The 20,038-nt window shown below is 36.8% G+C and overlaps 2 protein-coding genes and 1 long non-coding RNA gene across 4 annotated transcripts in view; 1 reads left to right on the top strand and 2 right to left on the bottom strand.

The window, feature by feature from the left end:
• LOC146759524 (myosin-binding protein C, fast-type-like) overlaps positions 1-20,038 on the top strand; it is a 214,021-nt gene that overhangs the window by 30,552 nt on the left and 163,431 nt on the right. The gene's annotated exons all lie outside the window — the stretch shown is intronic.
• On the bottom strand, positions 229-2,264 carry LOC146759529 (uncharacterized). The gene is made up of 3 exons (XR_014932319.1): positions 2,142-2,264; positions 1,461-1,603; positions 229-446 (listed from the first exon to the last, which is right to left on the bottom strand). It is a non-coding gene; the product is annotated as an uncharacterized LOC146759529 (long non-coding RNA).
• LOC146759528 (kinesin-like protein KIF20B) lies at positions 8,444-12,938 on the bottom strand. Of its 2 annotated transcripts, XM_085510745.1 has the most exons (7): positions 12,800-12,938; positions 12,347-12,407; positions 11,982-12,107; positions 11,579-11,718; positions 10,226-10,381; positions 9,106-9,296; positions 8,444-8,665 (listed from the first exon to the last, which is right to left on the bottom strand). In XM_085510745.1, exons 1-7 carry the CDS (start codon positions 12,911-12,913, stop codon positions 8,467-8,469), a joined length of 987 nt encoding a protein of 328 aa, XP_085366871.1. In that variant the 5' UTR covers positions 12,914-12,938; the 3' UTR covers positions 8,444-8,466. The 2 variants fall into 2 exon arrangements, with proteins under 2 accessions (XP_085366871.1, XP_085366872.1); XM_085510746.1 differs by lacking the exon at positions 12,347-12,407 and having other exon boundaries at positions 12,800-12,880.

Here is a 20,038-nt window from a genome sequence, read left to right as displayed (position 1 = left end):
TGCTCTCTGCCAGAGTTCTGCTAAGTACACCAGACACGTGAAAAAAGCAAGCCAGGCCATCCTGAACAAGTACAGTTATTACTGCACAATGGGTAAATAGCAATCAGTCCTAGAGATACTGTTCCTATACAGGGGAGGCAAGACAAAAATAAATAAACCCTTAACCACAATAAAATCCAAACCCAGTTTAAGAAAGCTTGTATTTATTTCAGCCTCAATGGCGTCAGTTTGAAACTGTCAGAGAGACACGGTACACCTATATACAAATTTAAGAACACAACGGAGTAACTGTTACTGTTTATTAACAACCAGTTTTAATAATACGATAAAAGTATGTCCTGAGAAAGGTGAACAAACACGCTTCTTCAAGGTTTTTTAGCTGTTCTGGATCTCAGCCGTCGCTTGATGATCAGATGATCACTTTCCTTCTTTTGTTCCTCAGATTCCTGAAGAAAACATTTCAAAAGTTACTCATCTTTTCGCACAAGACTGACAAGCTCTTCTTGACCCACGCAAACATATTTCTTCCCCTAAATGGATTTCAGAATGGCATTTGCTTATTATATTTTATTCAGAAAACTATGGGATACCGAGATCATTTTAATGCAGCTTAATCACAAGGAACAAATATGGAGAATGTACAAAATCCTGTTTATCTTAAAAAAGCACACACATCTGAGGAAAGCCTGAAGGCAGCTTTCATTTTGAAATACTTGTTTTCAAAAGAGTATTATAATACTTGTTTTGTGAAACATGAAGCGTTCAGAAAACATTTTTTAGCCTCAATCCCTGTAGCTATGACTTGCCCAGAATTTCAGTTCTCGGTTCAGTTCCATGTTCTCAGAACTACAGTGAGAGAAGAAATTGTCTCATCTTCTTCATCCTCTAACAAAAAAAAATAACATTTTGGTTTCTGCCCCTATCATTCGTCAAATCATCAAAAAATTCAGAGGGATATTACAGTATGGGCAAATGATCACTATGCTGAACAGAAAAAGGACTCTAATATAATTAAAAGATGCAGTTCCAACCGAGCAAGAATGTTCTTAGCATAATAGCTGCTGACAGAGTCATGAAACTGGCACATCAGATCCTTTGCAAGTTGGCTTAGACAGGAGATCATAGTTTAAGCATACCTAAAAAGCTGTCTAAGTTGTGCTCTAGAAAAGCGTGTAGTAGAATAATCCCACTCCGACACACTGAAATTATCTATGATTCCAAATTAGAAGACATCTCCATGATTGCTACATCACCTACTTAGTAAACTGTAAGCCAGCCAAACACAGAGATCTTTGAGGACAAACTAAAACAGAACAGCAGGAAGACCAACAAGAATGACTTGGTAGAATAAAGAAATACCTCAGTACTTTCAACCTCCTCCTGCAAATAGATGAAACCTCCAGTCTGTTTGGACTCTTTAGTAGTTTATTTTAAGCCAAGACTACAGTATAATCGCTTACCAAAGAAGCAGGTATATCTAGAGGGCCAGAAACGACAGTGGAATGCAGCTTCCTTTTGCATCGTTTTGGCTTGGTCTCTCCTTCTTCGAGCCTTTCAGGTTCGTTTGATTTAGGAGAACTTACTGCTGACATCAGCTTCTTGGCTAGAAGAAATTTGTTTTGATACGTAAACCAATCAACTTACTGGTTTTGTGAGTCTTTAAATCAATGAATGCAAAAAAAGCTTTGTAACAAACTTGGTTTATAAATGACACGTAAAATTTAAGTGAAAATACTCAGAAATTGTATTTTGTTCATCGAGGTTCTTTATTGCTTCTATAGCTGAAACAGTTTATAGGTTCAGGTACGGCAGCTTAAAGCACGCATTAAAATGGAGTATGAAAGACAATCATGGCTCAGAAGTCGCTGGAAGTCAGAAACTTCAGCAGGAGTTAAACAACAGGCCTAACTTTCGTGCTGACAGAAGCACAAGACAGAACCAACTTTCTCTGTATACTTGTAGGTTTTCACAAATGTAATAATGAATCTCTGAAGAGACGAATAAATGCATTTACTTCATAAATCAAAGGACAACTTAACATGGCAGACAAGTCTAAGAACACATACATTAATAGCCTACAGCAGAAACAAGCCATTCTACAATGTCTAGAAAACATGGAATAAAACTTATTCTACACCAACCTTTAGAGTGTATAATAGAAGGAGAGCTTTGAATAAAATCTCCAACTTTTTGCAGTGTTTCATCCTTCTTTTTAGTCAGTCTTGAAGCATGTACTCGCTTTCTCAGGAAGTAGTCTTTTCCGGATTTCTGTTCAACAGAGATGTGAACATGTGAAACAAGAGCATTGTTTAAACTTCATTTTAGTTCAACGTTATTTTAAGTTGACATTTTGAGCTTTACTACTGACACCTCTGTTCATTATGCTGATGATACCACAACGGCAAGTAATGTAGACAGTTTTATACCCTTTAGGGAGTTGTCAAAATCTCAGCTATTTCAAGGCATACGTTTCTTAAAGTTTCTTAATAAGGCAGTAGTTTCTTTAAAAGTAGCTCCCAAGCTGTGGAGCTGTTTCTTACATAAGCTGTTCTAATTACATAAAATAAACAAACATACAAAACAGAAGACAACAGATGGGAAAAATCTACTACTCATACTCTGACCATGCCAAGGATACTGCTATCACATGTGAACATCTGTTTTTAATAACTGCCATGCATATTAATGATATGAACCTTAGTTTAATACAAGGGCTTCACTTACAAAAGCACACGATAATACACTAAAGCTTCTCTTCCCAACTATTCAGTGTGCAATATCCTTCCCTCCAAATCGTTACACAGTACAGCCATTACACGCTCTGGGGACAGACTGACTTGCCCTTTGGTTAGCTTATGGAATTTAATAGGAAGAGCTCATAAGCATGTAAGATTCCCATTCAGGTATACACATAAGGATAAGACACTGCTTCTTTCGTGTGACCACACAATTACAGGAAGTCCCAAGCTAGCTTCAAAACTAGAACAAAAACCAACCATTTTCTCGTCACTTGCAGAGGGTGAATTAAAAGCCATGACAGATTTTGTATTTTTCGTGTTCTCACTTTTCACAAAATCCTGGGAAAATAAGACAAGTTTCAGCCATGATTCTTTTGGAAAGAACAATTGATGTCACAAAAGTGAACACTTTAAACACTTTTGCTAATAGTAGGGAAGTATCTGCTAGTGGTAACTATTCAATCAAATAATAAATAAGCATTCAATTATAAAAACAGGACATTAAGATATCAGTATTAGACATCTCATGATGTCTAAAAAGCTGATTTATGTCTACAGGTTTCAAAGAAAATACACAATGGAGTTAAGAGAAATTCCCTTCTCTTAAACCATTATCACTGAGCTTGGCTATTAGTTTTGTTCATTAAAGCAGTTCATTGATTAAATTCTTCAACTACTTTACTGAGGTAGAAATAGCATTTTTATAATGCTTAAATGAGAATGGTAAAAAGGCATCAGATATTTTGTTTTCTGTTGGGTCTAGGTCATACCTCATCCATGTCAATACTTCTTTTCTTTTTTGCCTTAGGCATTTTCACTCCTAAAGGTATCATGCTGTCGTGCTGCTTTATCTCCGTCTTATCAGGTTGCAGAGGTGTCAGTGGGATTTCCAGCTCCGGTTTTGGGAACCGACTAGTTTTGCCATTTTCTGCGGACACTCCAGAAGAGTCGAGGACAGTTCCCAAATGATCCTGGTAGCACAGAAGAATTTTAAGTGCAAGTGTTAAGGTAGCCGTGAGATTAAAAAGCTATAAAGCATCTGGAAAAGGATATGTAAGCATTCGATTTTCCTGCTGTAAGAACACTTGTAACAGAAGGAATCTATTTCAGTTACAGCAGAGTTTTACCCTTCTTTCCTAGAACTTGTTACATTTAAAATTATTTCCAATCTATGATCACAAAAAAAGTTCTCCATGTTAAACTGAGCCTGATACTTTACAAGTCATTTTTTCTCAAGGGCACAGACAACTACACTTTTTTTTAATAGAGAATGGTGGTAGAACTGACACGATTTTCTTCATCTCAACTCTGCTGCGTCAGAACTGGGCAGGAACAGGAGCATTTGATTCAAGTGTTCGATTAACTTCCAGCTTAATCTTAGGGAATTTGCCCTTCCTCTTCTACACTAGAGATGTTATTTACATAAGTAAGGTCCAGCTGGCAAGGTGCAAGCCCAGTGCAAGTCATTAAAGAACTCCATTGCTATCTTTTCCCTGGAGAGAATACAGACATTCAAGCAATGACACCGTACTTAAGCTGAAGGCTATCATGTACCTGCTCATGGTCAAATGGCAGCAAATGCACAGCTAAGTGACAGGGAAATGTCAGTATGCATTTCCCCAGCAGCACTTCCTGTCCACAATCCACCCAATCCTGTTTTTCTCAACAGGAACAACAAAGTCAGAACTGAGATCACCTGGACTCCTCCTTCTCTATGGCAGGAATTCAGCTAGCATATCAAAAATGAGTTCAGATGCTGGTTGAACACATGGAAGACAGGCTGCTGGGGACATCAGAAAACGGTAGATGGCGGCTTCTACTGCTGCTAGTAACTAGCAAACTCCAGTGTCCCAAACACAGACTAGCAGCTTTTACTACTTACACTGTTCCGACCCCCTGAGGGGAGTCTTCTTCCTCTCAAAAAGTTACCAAAGATTGTAGAAAGACAAAAAGTAGTCAGAGCCACTTTATCAGGCTCTGCTAAGAATCTGAATGGAGTTATCACCACCCACTGTATTTCCAAGAATTAAGTTGGTTAATAAATACTTTGTTTTTAAAATATATGTAACTGCTATTTTATGAAAGTTAGCAATTAAAAACTTATATAGGAATGATTAACATCATCTGCTAACAAAACAATATCCAGAAATCCTGCAGAGGAAGAAAATAAGTTCAATTTGCTGTGCCCGTTTCAGTGGCTCCATGAATTTTTTCCAAGTAACTTATCTAATCATGAGCCACTTCATAAGCATTAACATGAGGAGAGTTTTCAACAGCAACTGACAAAAATTCATCACACAATTGTTTCAACAGCTTTTATTCCTATCAAAGGCTATAAAAACAGGTGATCTGATCACCTTGAAAGGGATAAATAAATTAAAACTTGGGAATTGTTTAGAGAACATGAGATCTTTTCCTACTCATTCCTTATCAAAAGCAATACAATCACAACATTTTCAGATCTGAAGTTTCATACTAACCTCAGATTCATTTAATGAAGTGAGGCTCCTAGTACATGGACGTGACAAATAATTGCCTTCAGCTTTGCATCTTAATGGAATACTTTCTCCAGTTTTAGTTTTGCTTTGTTGTTTCCTAGGCTGTAAATATTTAAAAGGAGTAAAGATTAGGCTATGCATTAGACCTCCAAAATATCTCGAGTTTTCTAAAGTTACAGTGTAAAACCTCAAGCTCAGACGCCACATGAACACGTAAGCTGAAACACAGCACAAGTGTGGGAAGGTAGTAACATCTATTCATTGTGTGATCTTCAGATACACCCTACTGGGTCTCACTAACAGTCTCAGGCAGTATTCTGCCTCCAAAAGAGAGAAAGCGAGACATTATTTAGGGACAAAATCTGTAACGCTGGTCGTTTTGTCATCCATTCCCCCCCATACTCTGCACGCTCACAGCTGCTATGTTAGAACACCAAAGGCTAAACCTCTGCCTAATCTTCAGCATCCACATACGAATACATGGAAAACTGCATGGAAAAGTTCCATAATGTACACAGAGAGATGGTGTTCTAGTAAATAAAATATTTTTGAGAAGATGAGAGCTCATGTTTGAGTGGAAGACAAAAAGAACCAACAAGTACTCATCACTGAATATGTAGTTAAAGGACTATATCTAAGAAAAATGATTCTAGCTCCAGTATCTCCTAGGAAAACAGAAGAACAAAAAGGGGTTAACAAGATGTTAAGTACTGACTTTCTACAAATATAATAATACCTTTTCATTTACAGAGTCATTCCTTCTACTTTGTCTTTCTTCAAGTAAAGGTATTTCTGGCAAACACTGAGGGCTACTGTGGTTAATGCGTTGTTTTAATTCCTTTATAAAGTCATCTTTGTCAGCCAGTTCTTTTCTTAACTCTTCTATCACAGTTGCATTATCCTAATAAACAGTAAAAACTGCTGAGTTGTGGGATTGGCAAAAGGAATTAACACACACAAGCAGTATTGCAATTACTTAGTAGCATCAGTTTTAGAATTGCAGGCTAGAACACTTAACTATTCAAGAACAGTAACATTTCACAGATTTGTACGGTCACTGTTACAAGTGCGGTAGTCACAGAATTGCCTGGAAAGTTGTAATACAATATATTTTGATTCTTCTATTTTACTTATGTGCTTCAGCCTTCATCTCTCTTAAGATATAATAACCCGAGCTTTTATTTGTTCCCAAATCCTCGGTACTGTGAGAAAGTCGGCAGTTGTAGGGGAAGTTTTGCTATGAGAACATCTTTCTTCTCAGAGAAAGTGAATCCAAACATTCTCAAAAGAGCACAACTCATTTAGTCTTCTGTTTAGCTTCTGAAATTCTATGCTACGGCTTAGATTGGCTATCCTGATTAAAAGCTGGATGTTGAAATAAGAAATGCAACTTCCAGAGATCATCCCCCCTCTGCTTTTTGATGCTTCCCTTAATCTCTCTCCACGTCCCCTTCTGTCTTTTCATGCCATTGTAGATACTACCTCAGAGAAAGCAAAGAAAGAAAGAAACCTGAGACAGAACTACCGTCTGAGTATTGAGCCTAGCTTGGGATCCGGAAATGCTGTGAATTATCGGAAAAAGCTACAGATGTCCAGTATGATTGTAGGATCATAAGCACCAAACTGACATCTGCTTATCTGAACTACTGAAAAAATTGAAATTTTAGTAATTACCAGAAATTCTGTTTCTGAAGAACAAAAATAAAAGCTGGTGCTTTTTTTGGTTAGTTGCACATGATGTCAATACGACAGTGTTCAAGAACAGAACCACACCCAGAATACAAAGAGCAGGTACAGGAGTTTTACAGAATTTATGGGTAGCTATCAGGTAGGAGGAAAGGAGAGCTGACCTTGCTTGAATCCTTTAAGGCAGATTGTCTCAGTTCTGCTATTTCTGTCTCTTTTTGTATGGCATTAGAAGCCAAAGTTTTGAGCTGTTTTTCCAAAGCTTCAACTAACTGATCTCTCTCCTCACGCCACTTTTGAAGATTATGGTCCTTTTCCTCCAGCTCCTATATTTCATGTTGAAAGAAAAGCATACACAGTAGAATCAAGCAGAATCTTTAAGACAGCCTAGAATTAATAAGTTTTTCATATAGCATAAATAAGGACTCAAGCTGATAAAAAGAGTTTATGGTAAGACATTTCAATTAACATATCGTGATGTCACTCAACAAGATCAGGTTACATGCATGCATTACATATGTATTTACTATGCAGATTATTGTATTTAAAGCAATCTGCCAGTGCTCTGTAGTGACTAATTATTTGAATATCTTTCATGGTCTACCGCTAATTTCAGTTGGCCACTTTTATTTTGCTCCAATTTTTTTTTTCACCTTTTCCCTGTTGCTTGGAAAACCTCCATCACTCATTTAATAAAAATTAAGAGCAAGTAAAATACCTGTTTAAGTTGTTGGATATAGAAGTCTTTATAATCCAGCTCATCCTTAAAATGGTTAACAAGACTTTCAAGTTCATCCTTAAACTGGTTATCAATCCTTTCAATTTCATCCATCTTATCCCTGAGGTATTCCTCCACAGAACGCATCGTGGACACCTGTAATGTAAGCACAGCTCACGGTTCATTAAAAGACTTCTGTAATCCAACCTGGCCAAATACTTCTTTGTTAAATAAAGAGGAATTCACAAACAAGTGCTGAGTAGGAAAACGACAGCAAGTGCAAGGTTACCAAGGAAGACATGAATTCATTTTTAAGCTTCAATTTTCCAACCCAAGCACACCCAATAAACTTTCAGACTAAGTACCTGCAAAATGGGTTTTAAGATATCTTCTTGATTAATAATTAAATTTTAACTATTAGCATCACTGAAGCTGAAATTGAAGAAAAAAAATATACATGCTTATATTAAAGAGCCTCTGGAAATTAGTCTATTTCTCTTCAAGTAAATAGCATTCTTCTTCCCAGTTATCAGCATTTTTTCACAAGACTTAGGTTTTAAGCTTTGGAGTTACCACGGATACCAATGGCAAGTCACCAGTAACGTAGAGATAATAACAAGTCCCCTCCAGAGGCAGATTAGCTATTCTCTTCACAAACCTTATTCCAGACTACCAACCAACTTTACTTTCCTCTGTTCATTATCTATGCGAAACCATGTTTTAACTTCTGGTCCCCTCTAGAGCTTCAATGGCAACTTTACCTAAGATTTGCTGCTAGCCACACTAGTGTGGAATTTCCAGCTTCATAGTTAAAGTTTGAGAAGTTTTAACAGCAGAAAGCCAAGCATAATCTTACAGAAAAAAAATATCTCAGTTGACTACAAACCTCGCTTTGTAGTTGCTGAATTTGTTTCTCGGCATCAGAATGTTTGTCTTTTAGATCTGCATACTCTTCTTCTTTCCTCTGCAAATCTTTTTTCAAATTCAGTACAAGGGCAGAACTCTCAGAAAGAATATTTTCTAGCCTTATGTTAAAAATAAAGACACAAAGAACATTACTGTTACACATCTCATGGAAACAGCAATTACAGCTTAATCCATGCCCTGCCTGTTGGTTTCTATTTGTAAATAGACTCTTAAATCTATCTAGACCAGTGACAAGATTTAAACAATTACTTTTGAATTTCAGCTTGCTTCTCATAATCAGATGCTGAAGCAATAAAGTATTCAGATGCTATTCTGAGGGATGTACAACAAAACCACCAGAAATCCCCATATTATTCTTTATTTCCTTGCACACTCCTGTTTTCCCTTGGAACTCAAGTAGCATACCAAAGCATCCTAAAGTAGTAGTTTGGCCATTGATAAGCATGCAAATGCATTAAGTCGAAGGGATGTTCCCATTAACTATTTTTAACTCTAGTTCATTCTCAAAGGGCTCTAAGTTAACTCAGTGGTTACTTACGATTCTATACGTTGCACTTTCTCCATTTCACTCTTCTCCTTTTCCCGAAGAGAATGTTTCATCTGCTCCAAGCTTTCATTTAAAGCCAAACTTTTGAGCTGTTCTTCCAAAGCTTCTACCAACTGATCTCTCTCCTCACGCCACTTTTGAAGATTACGGTCCTTTTCCTCCAGCTGGGCAACAAGTCTTTCCTAAAAGAAGAACAGATGAACAGTGAACATCACCTACTACACACTGAACTGTTCTAACACTTTGGTAGTTAGCACCGTTTTACAGTCTTAGTAAATGTATGATCTCTTCAAGATCCACAGGAGCTCTAGAACTAGTTGCACTACAAACCTACAGAAGCAAAACCATGCTTCTATAAGACAACCTACATTACTCTCCTTGTGAAAAAATATTAGTATTATTTAACAACTTCAATTTGCTCATTTAATGATTACTAATGAGCTTTAGGAAAATAAAGTCACAAAGTGATAATCATACTAAGCTCCTCACATCCTTCTATGCTGCTTGCAGGTCCAGAAAGTCGGGACTAACTACTTCCAGATGTAAAAAAAGCTTTGCAGAATGTACAGATTCACGTGTTTAAGAAGTTACATGACAAGAGCCCAGCAAACAGCTCAAGTAACTCTAGTGACTTTGTTATCGGTCACTATTTGGAAAGTGATAAAGGAGCAAAACTGTGGCCGTTTGACCAAGTATTTTTATTCAGTATCTGGAGAGAAGTTTGTGGGGTTTCTTTAGAAACTCAATTGCCTTTTCTTCCTTATAAAGGCTTAAAGGCCTTCTGCTTTGCAGAAAAGAGAACAAACAAAAGCTATTGTACAAAATACTTTCTTAGCCTCATTAAATAGTGATCTATTTTTCAACTGTAATTTTCTTATTGATGTCCCACATTCGTGACATTTCATTATGCATTTATGAAAGATCTTTCTTTTTGTGGCCCCCCCCATTCCTTCCTTTTCCAAATCAAGCAGTTCTCATATGGGCTTTGGCGCATAAGAAAGCAAGGGGACTTGGACAAGCTGCTCTTATGCACCCTTACTGTTAATACTTGGTATGTAGTTGTCTCCAAACTACAGGCACCAGACAACTCTGCCAGGACCTCATCACTTACGATTTCTGCTTGTTGCTTTCCATAATGTTGTCGGTCCTCAGCAAATTGTTTCATTTCTTTGTTGCGAAGATTCTCAGCTTCTTTTATCTGATTTAGGAGCTCTTCTTTCTCCTCCAGCCACTTTTTTCTATCAGTTTGATACTTAGTCTCACTTTCCTATTTCAAAGAAACCAAAAATGAAATAGTGAGTCATTAAGGAATAAAAGTCTTAAAAGCCAGGTCATCATTAAATAGTCTTGTTTCTGCAAGATAACAGAAACATTAGCAGTTTTTACTACAGAATATTCCCAAAGGCAGGTATTGGATAATCATTAGTTCTTTTCCATTAAAAAATAATCATTTCCAGTATTTCTTATTCAGACTGGAGAGCCCCCATAAAACACCTCTTTTTCTTTATAAATGTTCACACAAGCTTTACAGAACTTACACCAAAAGTCAGTATAAGAAAAACTCTTTTAACTTAAAAACTTCTAACACTTTACGCTGCCTTGCAGCAGTTGTAGAAAAACTTGCAGCTCCTTTAGGGTTGAAAGACAAAGAAAAGCAACATAGTTTACACTGTAGGAGTAGTCTCCTTTCCTATCAAACCTACTGGCAGACATTCTCATATATAGGACAGAGCACCTGAGAAACTGCTTGGAAAAAATAAAAGTCTTTGAACCAAGGAAAATTAGTAGACCCGCAGCCCAACAAAAAAGGCTTCCTGGTGATAAAGTTAGATGATGATTTCGATAGCTTATATTAGTTGCCCAAGCAACTAACAGAAAACAGTTTTGACAAATACACCGTAAGTTACAATTTGCTTTGAGTTAGTATTCCTTTCTTGCAAACAACAATTGTATAAGTATACTCTGCTTATAGGACATTGACGTGGTATAGAATGAAGCAATGAATGTTCAACTTTCCCCTCTTCTTGAAAAAGTGAATTGGCTCTGCGCATTAAAAAAATATATCATGAATAAGCTTACTCAAGGTGAAGGAGGAAAGAAGCTCAGAACCATTCCACTAACAGAGTGGATGTAACCTATTGTATACTCACTTAGAAAACTCCCACTGCCAGCCCATTACTTTTATTTAAAAAAACAAACAAACAACAACAACAAAAAATAACATCAGATGGGATAAGACAACTAACTGTTCAGAGGCCAGCAAAAGAAGCACTGCTCATGGCAGCATAATGTAGGGAAGGCTACACTTCCTATACTATGGGGGCATCAGTGATGCCATTCTTAACGTACCACAAAAAAGCTGCACCTGGTCCCTATTGCATGTTGCACTGCAGCTTTTACAGGAAGTTTCTGTAATCAATATAACAGTTTACTTTATCAAGTTACAACTTTGAAGTTAAGTTACCTCCAGCTCTTTTTGCAGCTTTATTAATTCTCTACTGTTTTCATTCAAATTTGCCTCATCACTTTTGTTGTTCTTTTGCTGCCAGTCACTATTGCTCTGGTATTCCAGTTCACTGTATTTGTGTTTCCATGCAATCAGTTCTACTCAATACACAAAATGAGGTTAGATAGCATATCATTTCAAATATATATTTGCAATACCACACCAATGACTTTTTACTAAAGCAGCTTCGGTTTTATCTGCTACAGACATAAAGAAATAACAGAAGCCTTTAACTACAAGAGAGTTGTTGTTTACTATGGAACGTTAATGCCTAAGTAACAGTCACATGAAAATGGAAGTGGCTATCACAGTACGTCTAAACCCCTTTTGCATCCCTGCTCCCTTTCCCTGGAAAGATTACCTGAAGCTAATTTTTGGTTCTCTTCTAACTGAGCTTGAAGCATTTCAGCTTGTTCAAGCTGCACTTCCTCTTGTTCTTCTAATGTCATCCACATAACTTCAATTGTTCTATCCCTTGCACACAGATCTGAAGGTTTGAAAATTTACAGATGAACTCCCTACTAGCTCCCATTATTCTCAAATCAAGATTCTCCCATGACCAAAAGCTCTTTAAAAAGAAATAGAGCATCTCCATTGAAATATTTACATACAAATACATGCAGATATGTTTTAAAATCGAAACACAGAAGACTCAAAGTCATTAGCAATGTGACAACATTTACACGGATATTCCACACACACACACACACACAAATAATGGCTGACCATCACATAGTTGGTCATAGTCTTTGGAGATATCTTCCATCCTCTCAGTTTCCACCAGCTCCTATATTTCATGTTGAAAGAAAAGCATACACAGTAAAAACAAGCAGAATCTTTAAGACAGAATAGAATTAATAAGCTTTTCATAAAGCATAAATAAGGACTCAAGCTGATAAAAAGAGTTTATGGTATGACATTTCAATTAACATATCGTGATGTCACTCAACAAGATCAGGTTATATGCATGCATTATATATGTATTTACTATGCAGATTATTGTATTTAAAGCAATCTGCCAGTGCTCTGTAGTGACTAATTATTTGAATATCTTTCATGGTCTACCGCTAATTTCAGTTGGCCACTTTTATTTTGCTCCAATTTTTTTTTTCACCTTTTCCCTGTTGCTTGGAAAACCTCCATCACTCATTTAATAAAAATTAAGAGCAAGTAAAATACCTGTTTAAGTTGTTGGATATAGAAGTCTTTATAATCCAGCTCATCCTTAAAATGGTTAACAAGACTTTCAAGTTCATCCTTAAACTGGTTATCAATCCTTTCAATTTCATCCATCTTATCCCTGAGGTATTCCTCCACAGAACGCATCGTGGACACCTGTAATGTAAGCACAGCTCACAGTTCATTAAAAGACTTCTGTAATCCAACCTGGCCAAATACTTCTTTGTTAAATAAAGAGGAATTCACAAACAAGTGCTGAGTAGGAAAACGACAGCAAGTGCAAGGTTACCAAGGAAGACATGAATTCATTTTTAAGCTTCAATTTTCCAACCCAAGCACACCCAATAAACTTTCAGACTAAGTACCTGCAAAATGGGTTTTAAGATATCTTCTTGATTAATAATTAAATTTTAACTATTAGCATCACTGAAGCTGAAATTGAAGAAAAAAAATATACATGCTTATATTAAAGAGCCTCTGGAAATTAGTCTATTTCTCTTCAAGTAAATAGCATTCTTCTTCCCAGTTATCAGCATTTTTTCACAAGACTTAGGTTTTAAGCTTTGGAGTTACCACGGATACCAATGGCAAGTCACCAGTAACGTAGAGATAATAACAAGTCCCCTCCAGAGGCAGATTAGCTATTCTCTTCACAAACCTTATTCCAGACTACCAACCAACTTTACTTTCCTCTGTTCATTATCTATGCGAAACCATGTTTTAACTTCTGGTCCCCTCTAGAGCTTCAATGGCAACTTTACCTAAGATTTGCTGCTAGCCACACTAGTGTGAAATTTCCAGCTTCATAGTTAAAGTTTGAGAAGTTTTAACAGCAGAAAGCCAAGCATAATCTTACAGAAAAAAAATATCTCAGTTGACTACAAACCTCGCTTTGTAGTTGCTGAATTTGTTTCTCGGCATCAGAATGTTTGTCTTTTAGATCTGCATACTCTTCTTCTTTCCTCTGCAAATCTTTTTTCAAATTCAGTACAAGGGCAGAACTCTCAGAAAGAATATTTTCTAGCCTTATGTTAAAAATAAAGACACAAAGAACATTACTGTTACACATCTCATGGAAACAGCAATTACAGCTTAATCCATGCCCTGCCTGTTGGTTTCTATTTGTAAATAGACTCTTAAATCTATCTAGACCAGTGACAAGATTTAAACAATTACTTTTGAATTTCAGCTTGCTTCTCATAATCAGATGCTGAAGCAATAAAGTATTCAGATGCTATTCTGAGGGATGTACAACAAAACCACCAGAAATCCCCATATTATTCTTTATTTTCTATCTTTTCTATTTGCTGAAAATCATAGTCGTCAACTTGTAATGAAGCTATGTGAGATTACAACTCACACAAGTCAGGAAGATTGTCTTGTGAATCAGTTACATGATCAAATAGAAAAGAAAATTCAGGACTTTGAAGAAAAGACTGCAGAAGATCAGAGAATGATTGCACAATTTCAGGAGGAAGTTGCCAACTGTGAGGTAAAAATAAGAGAGCTTGAATATCGCCTGGAGGCTTACAAGACAATCTGGTGGTTTTGTTGTACATCCCTCAGAATAGGATCTGAATACTTTATTGCTTCAGCATCTGATTATGAGAAGCAAGCTGAAATTCAAAAGTAATTGTTTAAATCTTGTCACTGGTCTAGATAGATTTAAGAGTCTATTTACAAATAGAAACCAACAGGCAGGGCATGGATTAAGCTGTAATTGCTGTTTCCATGAGATGTGTAACAGTAATGTTCTTTGTGTCTTTATTTTTAACATAAGGCTAGAAAATATTCTTTCTGAGAGTTCTGCCCTTGTACTGAATTTGAAAAAAGATTTGCAGAGGAAAGAAGAAGAGTATGCAGATCTAAAAGACAAACATTCTGATGCCGAGAAACAAATTCAGCAACTACAAAGCGAGGTTTGTAGTCAACTGAGATATTTTTTTTCTGTAAGATTATGCTTGGCTTTCTGCTGTTAAAACTTCTCAAACTTTAACTATGAAGCTGGAAATTCCACACTAGTGTGGCTAGCAGCAAATCTTAGGAAAAGTTGCCATTGAAGCTCTAGAGGGGACCAGAAGTTAAAACATGGTTTCGCATAGATAATGAACAGAGGAAAGTAAAGTTGGTTGGTAGTCTGGAATAAGGTTTGTGAAGAGAATAGCTAATCTGCCTCTGGAGGGGACTTGTTATTATCTCTACGTTACTGGTGACTTGCCATTGGTATCCGTGGTAACTCCAAAGCTTAAAACCTAAGTCTTGTGAAAAAATGCTGATAACTGGGAAGAAGAATGCTATTTACTTGAAGAGAAATAGACTAATTTCCAGAGGCTCTTTAATATAAGCATGTATATTTTTTTTCTTCAATTTCAGCTTCAGTGATGCTAATAGTTAAAATTTAATTATTAATCAAGAAGATATCTTAAAACCCATTTTGCAGGTACTTAGTCTGAAAGTTTATTGGGTGTGCTTGGGTTGGAAAATTGAAGCTTAAAAATGAATTCATGTCTTCCTTGGTAACCTTGCACTTGCTGTCGTTTTCCTACTCAGCACTTGTTTGTGAATTCCTCTTTATTTAACAAAGAAGTATTTGGCCAGGTTGGATTACAGAAGTCTTTTAATGAACCGTGAGCTGTGCTTACATTACAGGTGTCCACGATGCGTTCTGTGGAGGAATACCTCAGGGATAAGATGGATGAAATTGAAAGGATTGATAACCAGTTTAAGGATGAACTTGAAAGTCTTGTTAACCATTTTAAGGATGAGCTGGATTATAAAGACTTCTATATCCAACAACTTAAACAGGTATTTTACTTGCTCTTAATTTTTATTAAATGAGTGATGGAGGTTTTCCAAGCAACAGGGAAAAGGTGAAAAAAAAAATTGGAGCAAAATAAAAGTGGCCAACTGAAATTAGCGGTAGACCATGAAAGATATTCAAATAATTAGTCACTACAGAGCACTGGCAGATTGCTTTAAATACAATAATCTGCATAGTAAATACATATGTAATGCATGCATGTAACCTGATCTTGTTGAGTGACATCACGATATGTTAATTGAAATGTCTTACCATAAACTCTTTTTATCAGCTTGAGTCCTTATTTATGCTATATGAAAAACTTATTAATTCTAGGCTGTCTTAAAGATTCTGCTTGTTTCTACTGTGTATGCTTTTCTTTCAACATGAAATACAGGAGCTGGAGGAAAAGGACCATAATCTTCAAAAGTGGCGTGAGGAGAGAGATCAGTTAGTTGAAGCTTTGGAAAAACAGCTCAAAACTTTGGCTTCTAATGCCATACAAAAAGAGACAGAAATAGCAGAACTGAGACAATCTGCCTTAAAGGATTCAAGCAAGGTCAGCTCTCCTTTCCTCCTACCTGATTAGCTACCCATAAATTCTGTAAAACTCCTGTACCTGCTCTTTGTATTCTGGGTGTGGTTCTGTTCTTGAACACTGTCGTATTGACATCATGTGCAACTAACCAAAAAAAGCACCAGCTTTTATTTTTGTTCTTCAGAAACAGAATTTCTGGTAATTACTAAAATTTCAATTTTTTCAGTAGTTCAGATAAGCAGATGTCAGTTTGGTGCTTATGATCCTACAATCATACTGGACATCTGTAGCTTTTTCCGATAATTCACAGCATTTCCGGATCCCAAGCTAGGCTCAATACTCAGACGGTAGTTCTGTCTCAGGTTTCTTTCTTTCTTTGCTTTCTCTGAGGTAGTATCTACAATGGCATGAAAAGACAGAAGGGGACGTGGAGAGAGATTAAGGGAAGCATCAAAAAGCAGAGGGGGGATGATCTCTGGAAGTTGCATTTCTTATTTCAACATCCAGCTTTTAATCAGGATAGCCAATCTAAGCCGTAGCATAGAATTTCAGAAGCTAAACAGAAGACTAAATGAGTTGTGCTCTTTTGAGAATGTTTGGATTCACTTTCTCTGAGAAGAAAGATGTTCTCATAGCAAAACGTCCCCTACAACTGCCGACTTTCTCACAGTACCGAGGATTTGGGAACAAATAAAAGCTCGGGTTATTATATCTTAAGAGAGATGAAGGCTGAAGCACATAAGTAAAATAGAAGAATCAAAATATATTGTATTACAACTTTCCAGGCAATTCTGTGACTACCGCACTTGTAACAGTGACCGTACAAATCCGTGAAATGTTACTGTTCTTGAATAGTTAAGTGTTCTAGCCTGCAATTCTAAAACTGATGCTACTAAGTAATTGCAATACTGCTTGTGTGTGTTAATTCCTTTTGCCAATCCCACAACTCAGCAGTTTTTACTGTTTATTAGGATAATGCAACTGTGATAGAAGAGTTAAGAAAAGAACTGGCTGACAAAGATGACTTTATAAAGGAATTAAAACAACGCATTAACCACAGTAGCCCTCAGTGTTTGCCAGAAATACCTTTACTTGAAGAAAGACAAAGTAGAAGGAATGACTCTGTAAATGAAAAGGTATTATTATATTTGTAGAAAGTCAGTACTTAACATCTTGTTAACCCCTTTTTGTTCTTCTGTTTTCCTAGGAGATACTGGAGCTAGAATCATTTTTCTTAGATATAGTCCTTTAACTACATATTCAGTGATGAGTACTTGTTGGTTCTTTTTGTCTTCCACTCAAACATGAGCTCTCATCTTCTCAAAAATATTTTATTTACTAGAACACCATCTCTCTGTGTACATTATGGAATTTCCATGCAGTTTTCCATGTATTCGTATGTGGATGCTGAAGATTAGGCAGAGGTTTAGCCTTTGGTGTTCTAACATAGCAGCTGTGAGCGTGCAGAGTATGGGGGGGAATGGATGACAAAACGACCAGCGTTACAGATTTTGTCCCTAAATAATGTCTCGCTTTCTCTCTTTTGGAGGCAGAATACTGCCTGAGACTGTTAGTCAGACCCAGTAGGGTGTATCTGAAGATCACACAATGAATAGATGTTACTACCTTCCCACACTTGTGCTGTGTTTCAGCTTACGTGTTCATGTGGCGTCTGAGCTTGAGGTTTTACACTGTAACTTTAGAAAACTCGAGATATTTTGGAGGTCTAATGCATAGCCTAATCTTTACTCCTTTTAAATATTTACAGCCTAGGAAACAACAAAGCAAAACTAAAACTGGAGAAAGTATTCCATTAAGATGCAAAGCTGAAGGCAATTATTTGTCACGTCCATGTACTAGGAGCCTCACTTCATTAAATGAATCTGAGGTTAGTATGAAACTTCAGATCTGAAAATGTTGTGATTGTATTGCTTTTGATAAGGAATGAGTAGGAAAAGATCTCATGTTCTCTAAACAATTCCCAAGTTTTAATTTATTTATCCCTTTCAAGGTGATCAGATCACCTGTTTTTATAGCCTTTGATAGGAATAAAAGCTGTTGAAACAATTGTGTGATGAATTTTTGTCAGTTGCTGTTGAAAACTCTCCTCATGTTAATGCTTATGAAGTGGCTCATGATTAGATAAGTTACTTGGAAAAAATTCATGGAGCCACTGAAACGGGCACAGCAAATTGAACTTATTTTCTTCCTCTGCAGGATTTCTGGATATTGTTTTGTTAGCAGATGATGTTAATCATTCCTATATAAGTTTTTAATTGCTAACTTTCATAAAATAGCAGTTACATATATTTTAAAAACAAAGTATTTATTAACCAACTTAATTCTTGGAAATACAGTGGGTGGTGATAACTCCATTCAGATTCTTAGCAGAGCCTGATAAAGTGGCTCTGACTACTTTTTGTCTTTCTACAATCTTTGGTAACTTTTTGAGAGGAAGAAGACTCCCCTCAGGGGGTCGGAACAGTGTAAGTAGTAAAAGCTGCTAGTCTGTGTTTGGGACACTGGAGTTTGCTAGTTACTAGCAGCAGTAGAAGCCGCCATCTACCGTTTTCTGATGTCCCCAGCAGCCTGTCTTCCATGTGTTCAACCAGCATCTGAACTCATTTTTGATATGCTAGCTGAATTCCTGCCATAGAGAAGGAGGAGTCCAGGTGATCTCAGTTCTGACTTTGTTGTTCCTGTTGAGAAAAACAGGATTGGGTGGATTGTGGACAGGAAGTGCTGCTGGGGAAATGCATACTGACATTTCCCTGTCACTTAGCTGTGCATTTGCTGCCATTTGACCATGAGCAGGTACATGATAGCCTTCAGCTTAAGTACGGTGTCATTGCTTGAATGTCTGTATTCTCTCCAGGGAAAAGATAGCAATGGAGTTCTTTAATGACTTGCACTGGGCTTGCACCTTGCCAGCTGGACCTTACTTATGTAAATAACATCTCTAGTGTAGAAGAGGAAGGGCAAATTCCCTAAGATTAAGCTGGAAGTTAATCGAACACTTGAATCAAATGCTCCTGTTCCTGCCCAGTTCTGACGCAGCAGAGTTGAGATGAAGAAAATCGTGTCAGTTCTACCACCATTCTCTATTAAAAAAAAGTGTAGTTGTCTGTGCCCTTGAGAAAAAATGACTTGTAAAGTATCAGGCTCAGTTTAACATGGAGAACTTTTTTTGTGATCATAGATTGGAAATAATTTTAAATGTAACAAGTTCTAGGAAAGAAGGGTAAAACTCTGCTGTAACTGAAATAGACTCCTTCTGTTACAAGTGTTCTTACAGCAGGAAAATCGAATGCTTACATATCCTTTTCCAGATGCTTTATAGCTTTTTAATCTCACGGCTACCTTAACACTTGCACTTAAAATTCTTCTGTGCTATCAGGATCATTTGGGAACTGTCCTCAACTCTTCTGGAGTGTCCACAGAAAATGGCAAAACTAGTCGGTTCCCAAAACCGGAGCTGGAAATCCCACTGACACCTCTGCAACCTGATAAGACGGAGATAAAGCAGCACGACAGCATGATACCTTTAGGAGTGAAAATGCCTAAGGCAAAAAAGAAAAGAAGTATTGACATGGATGAGGTATGACCTAGACCCAACAGAAAACAAAATATCTGATGCCTTTTTACCATTCTCATTTAAGCATTATAAAAATGCTATTTCTACCTCAGTAAAGTAGTTGAAGAATTTAATCAATGAACTGCTTTAATGAACAAAACTAATAGCCAAGCTCAGTGATAATGGTTTAAGAGAAGGGAATTTCTCTTAACTCCATTGTGTATTTTCTTTGAAACCTGTAGACATAAATCAGCTTTTTAGACATCATGAGATGTCTAATACTGATATCTTAATGTCCTGTTTTTATAATTGAATGCTTATTTATTA

Source organism: Coturnix japonica, chromosome 10 (assembly GCF_054131305.1).
Source record: "Coturnix japonica strain WE chromosome 10, WE-NBRP24, whole genome shotgun sequence".
Lineage (NCBI taxonomy): Eukaryota > Metazoa > Chordata > Aves > Galliformes > Phasianidae > Coturnix > Coturnix japonica.
This window is presented reverse-complemented; position numbering and strand designations above follow the sequence as displayed.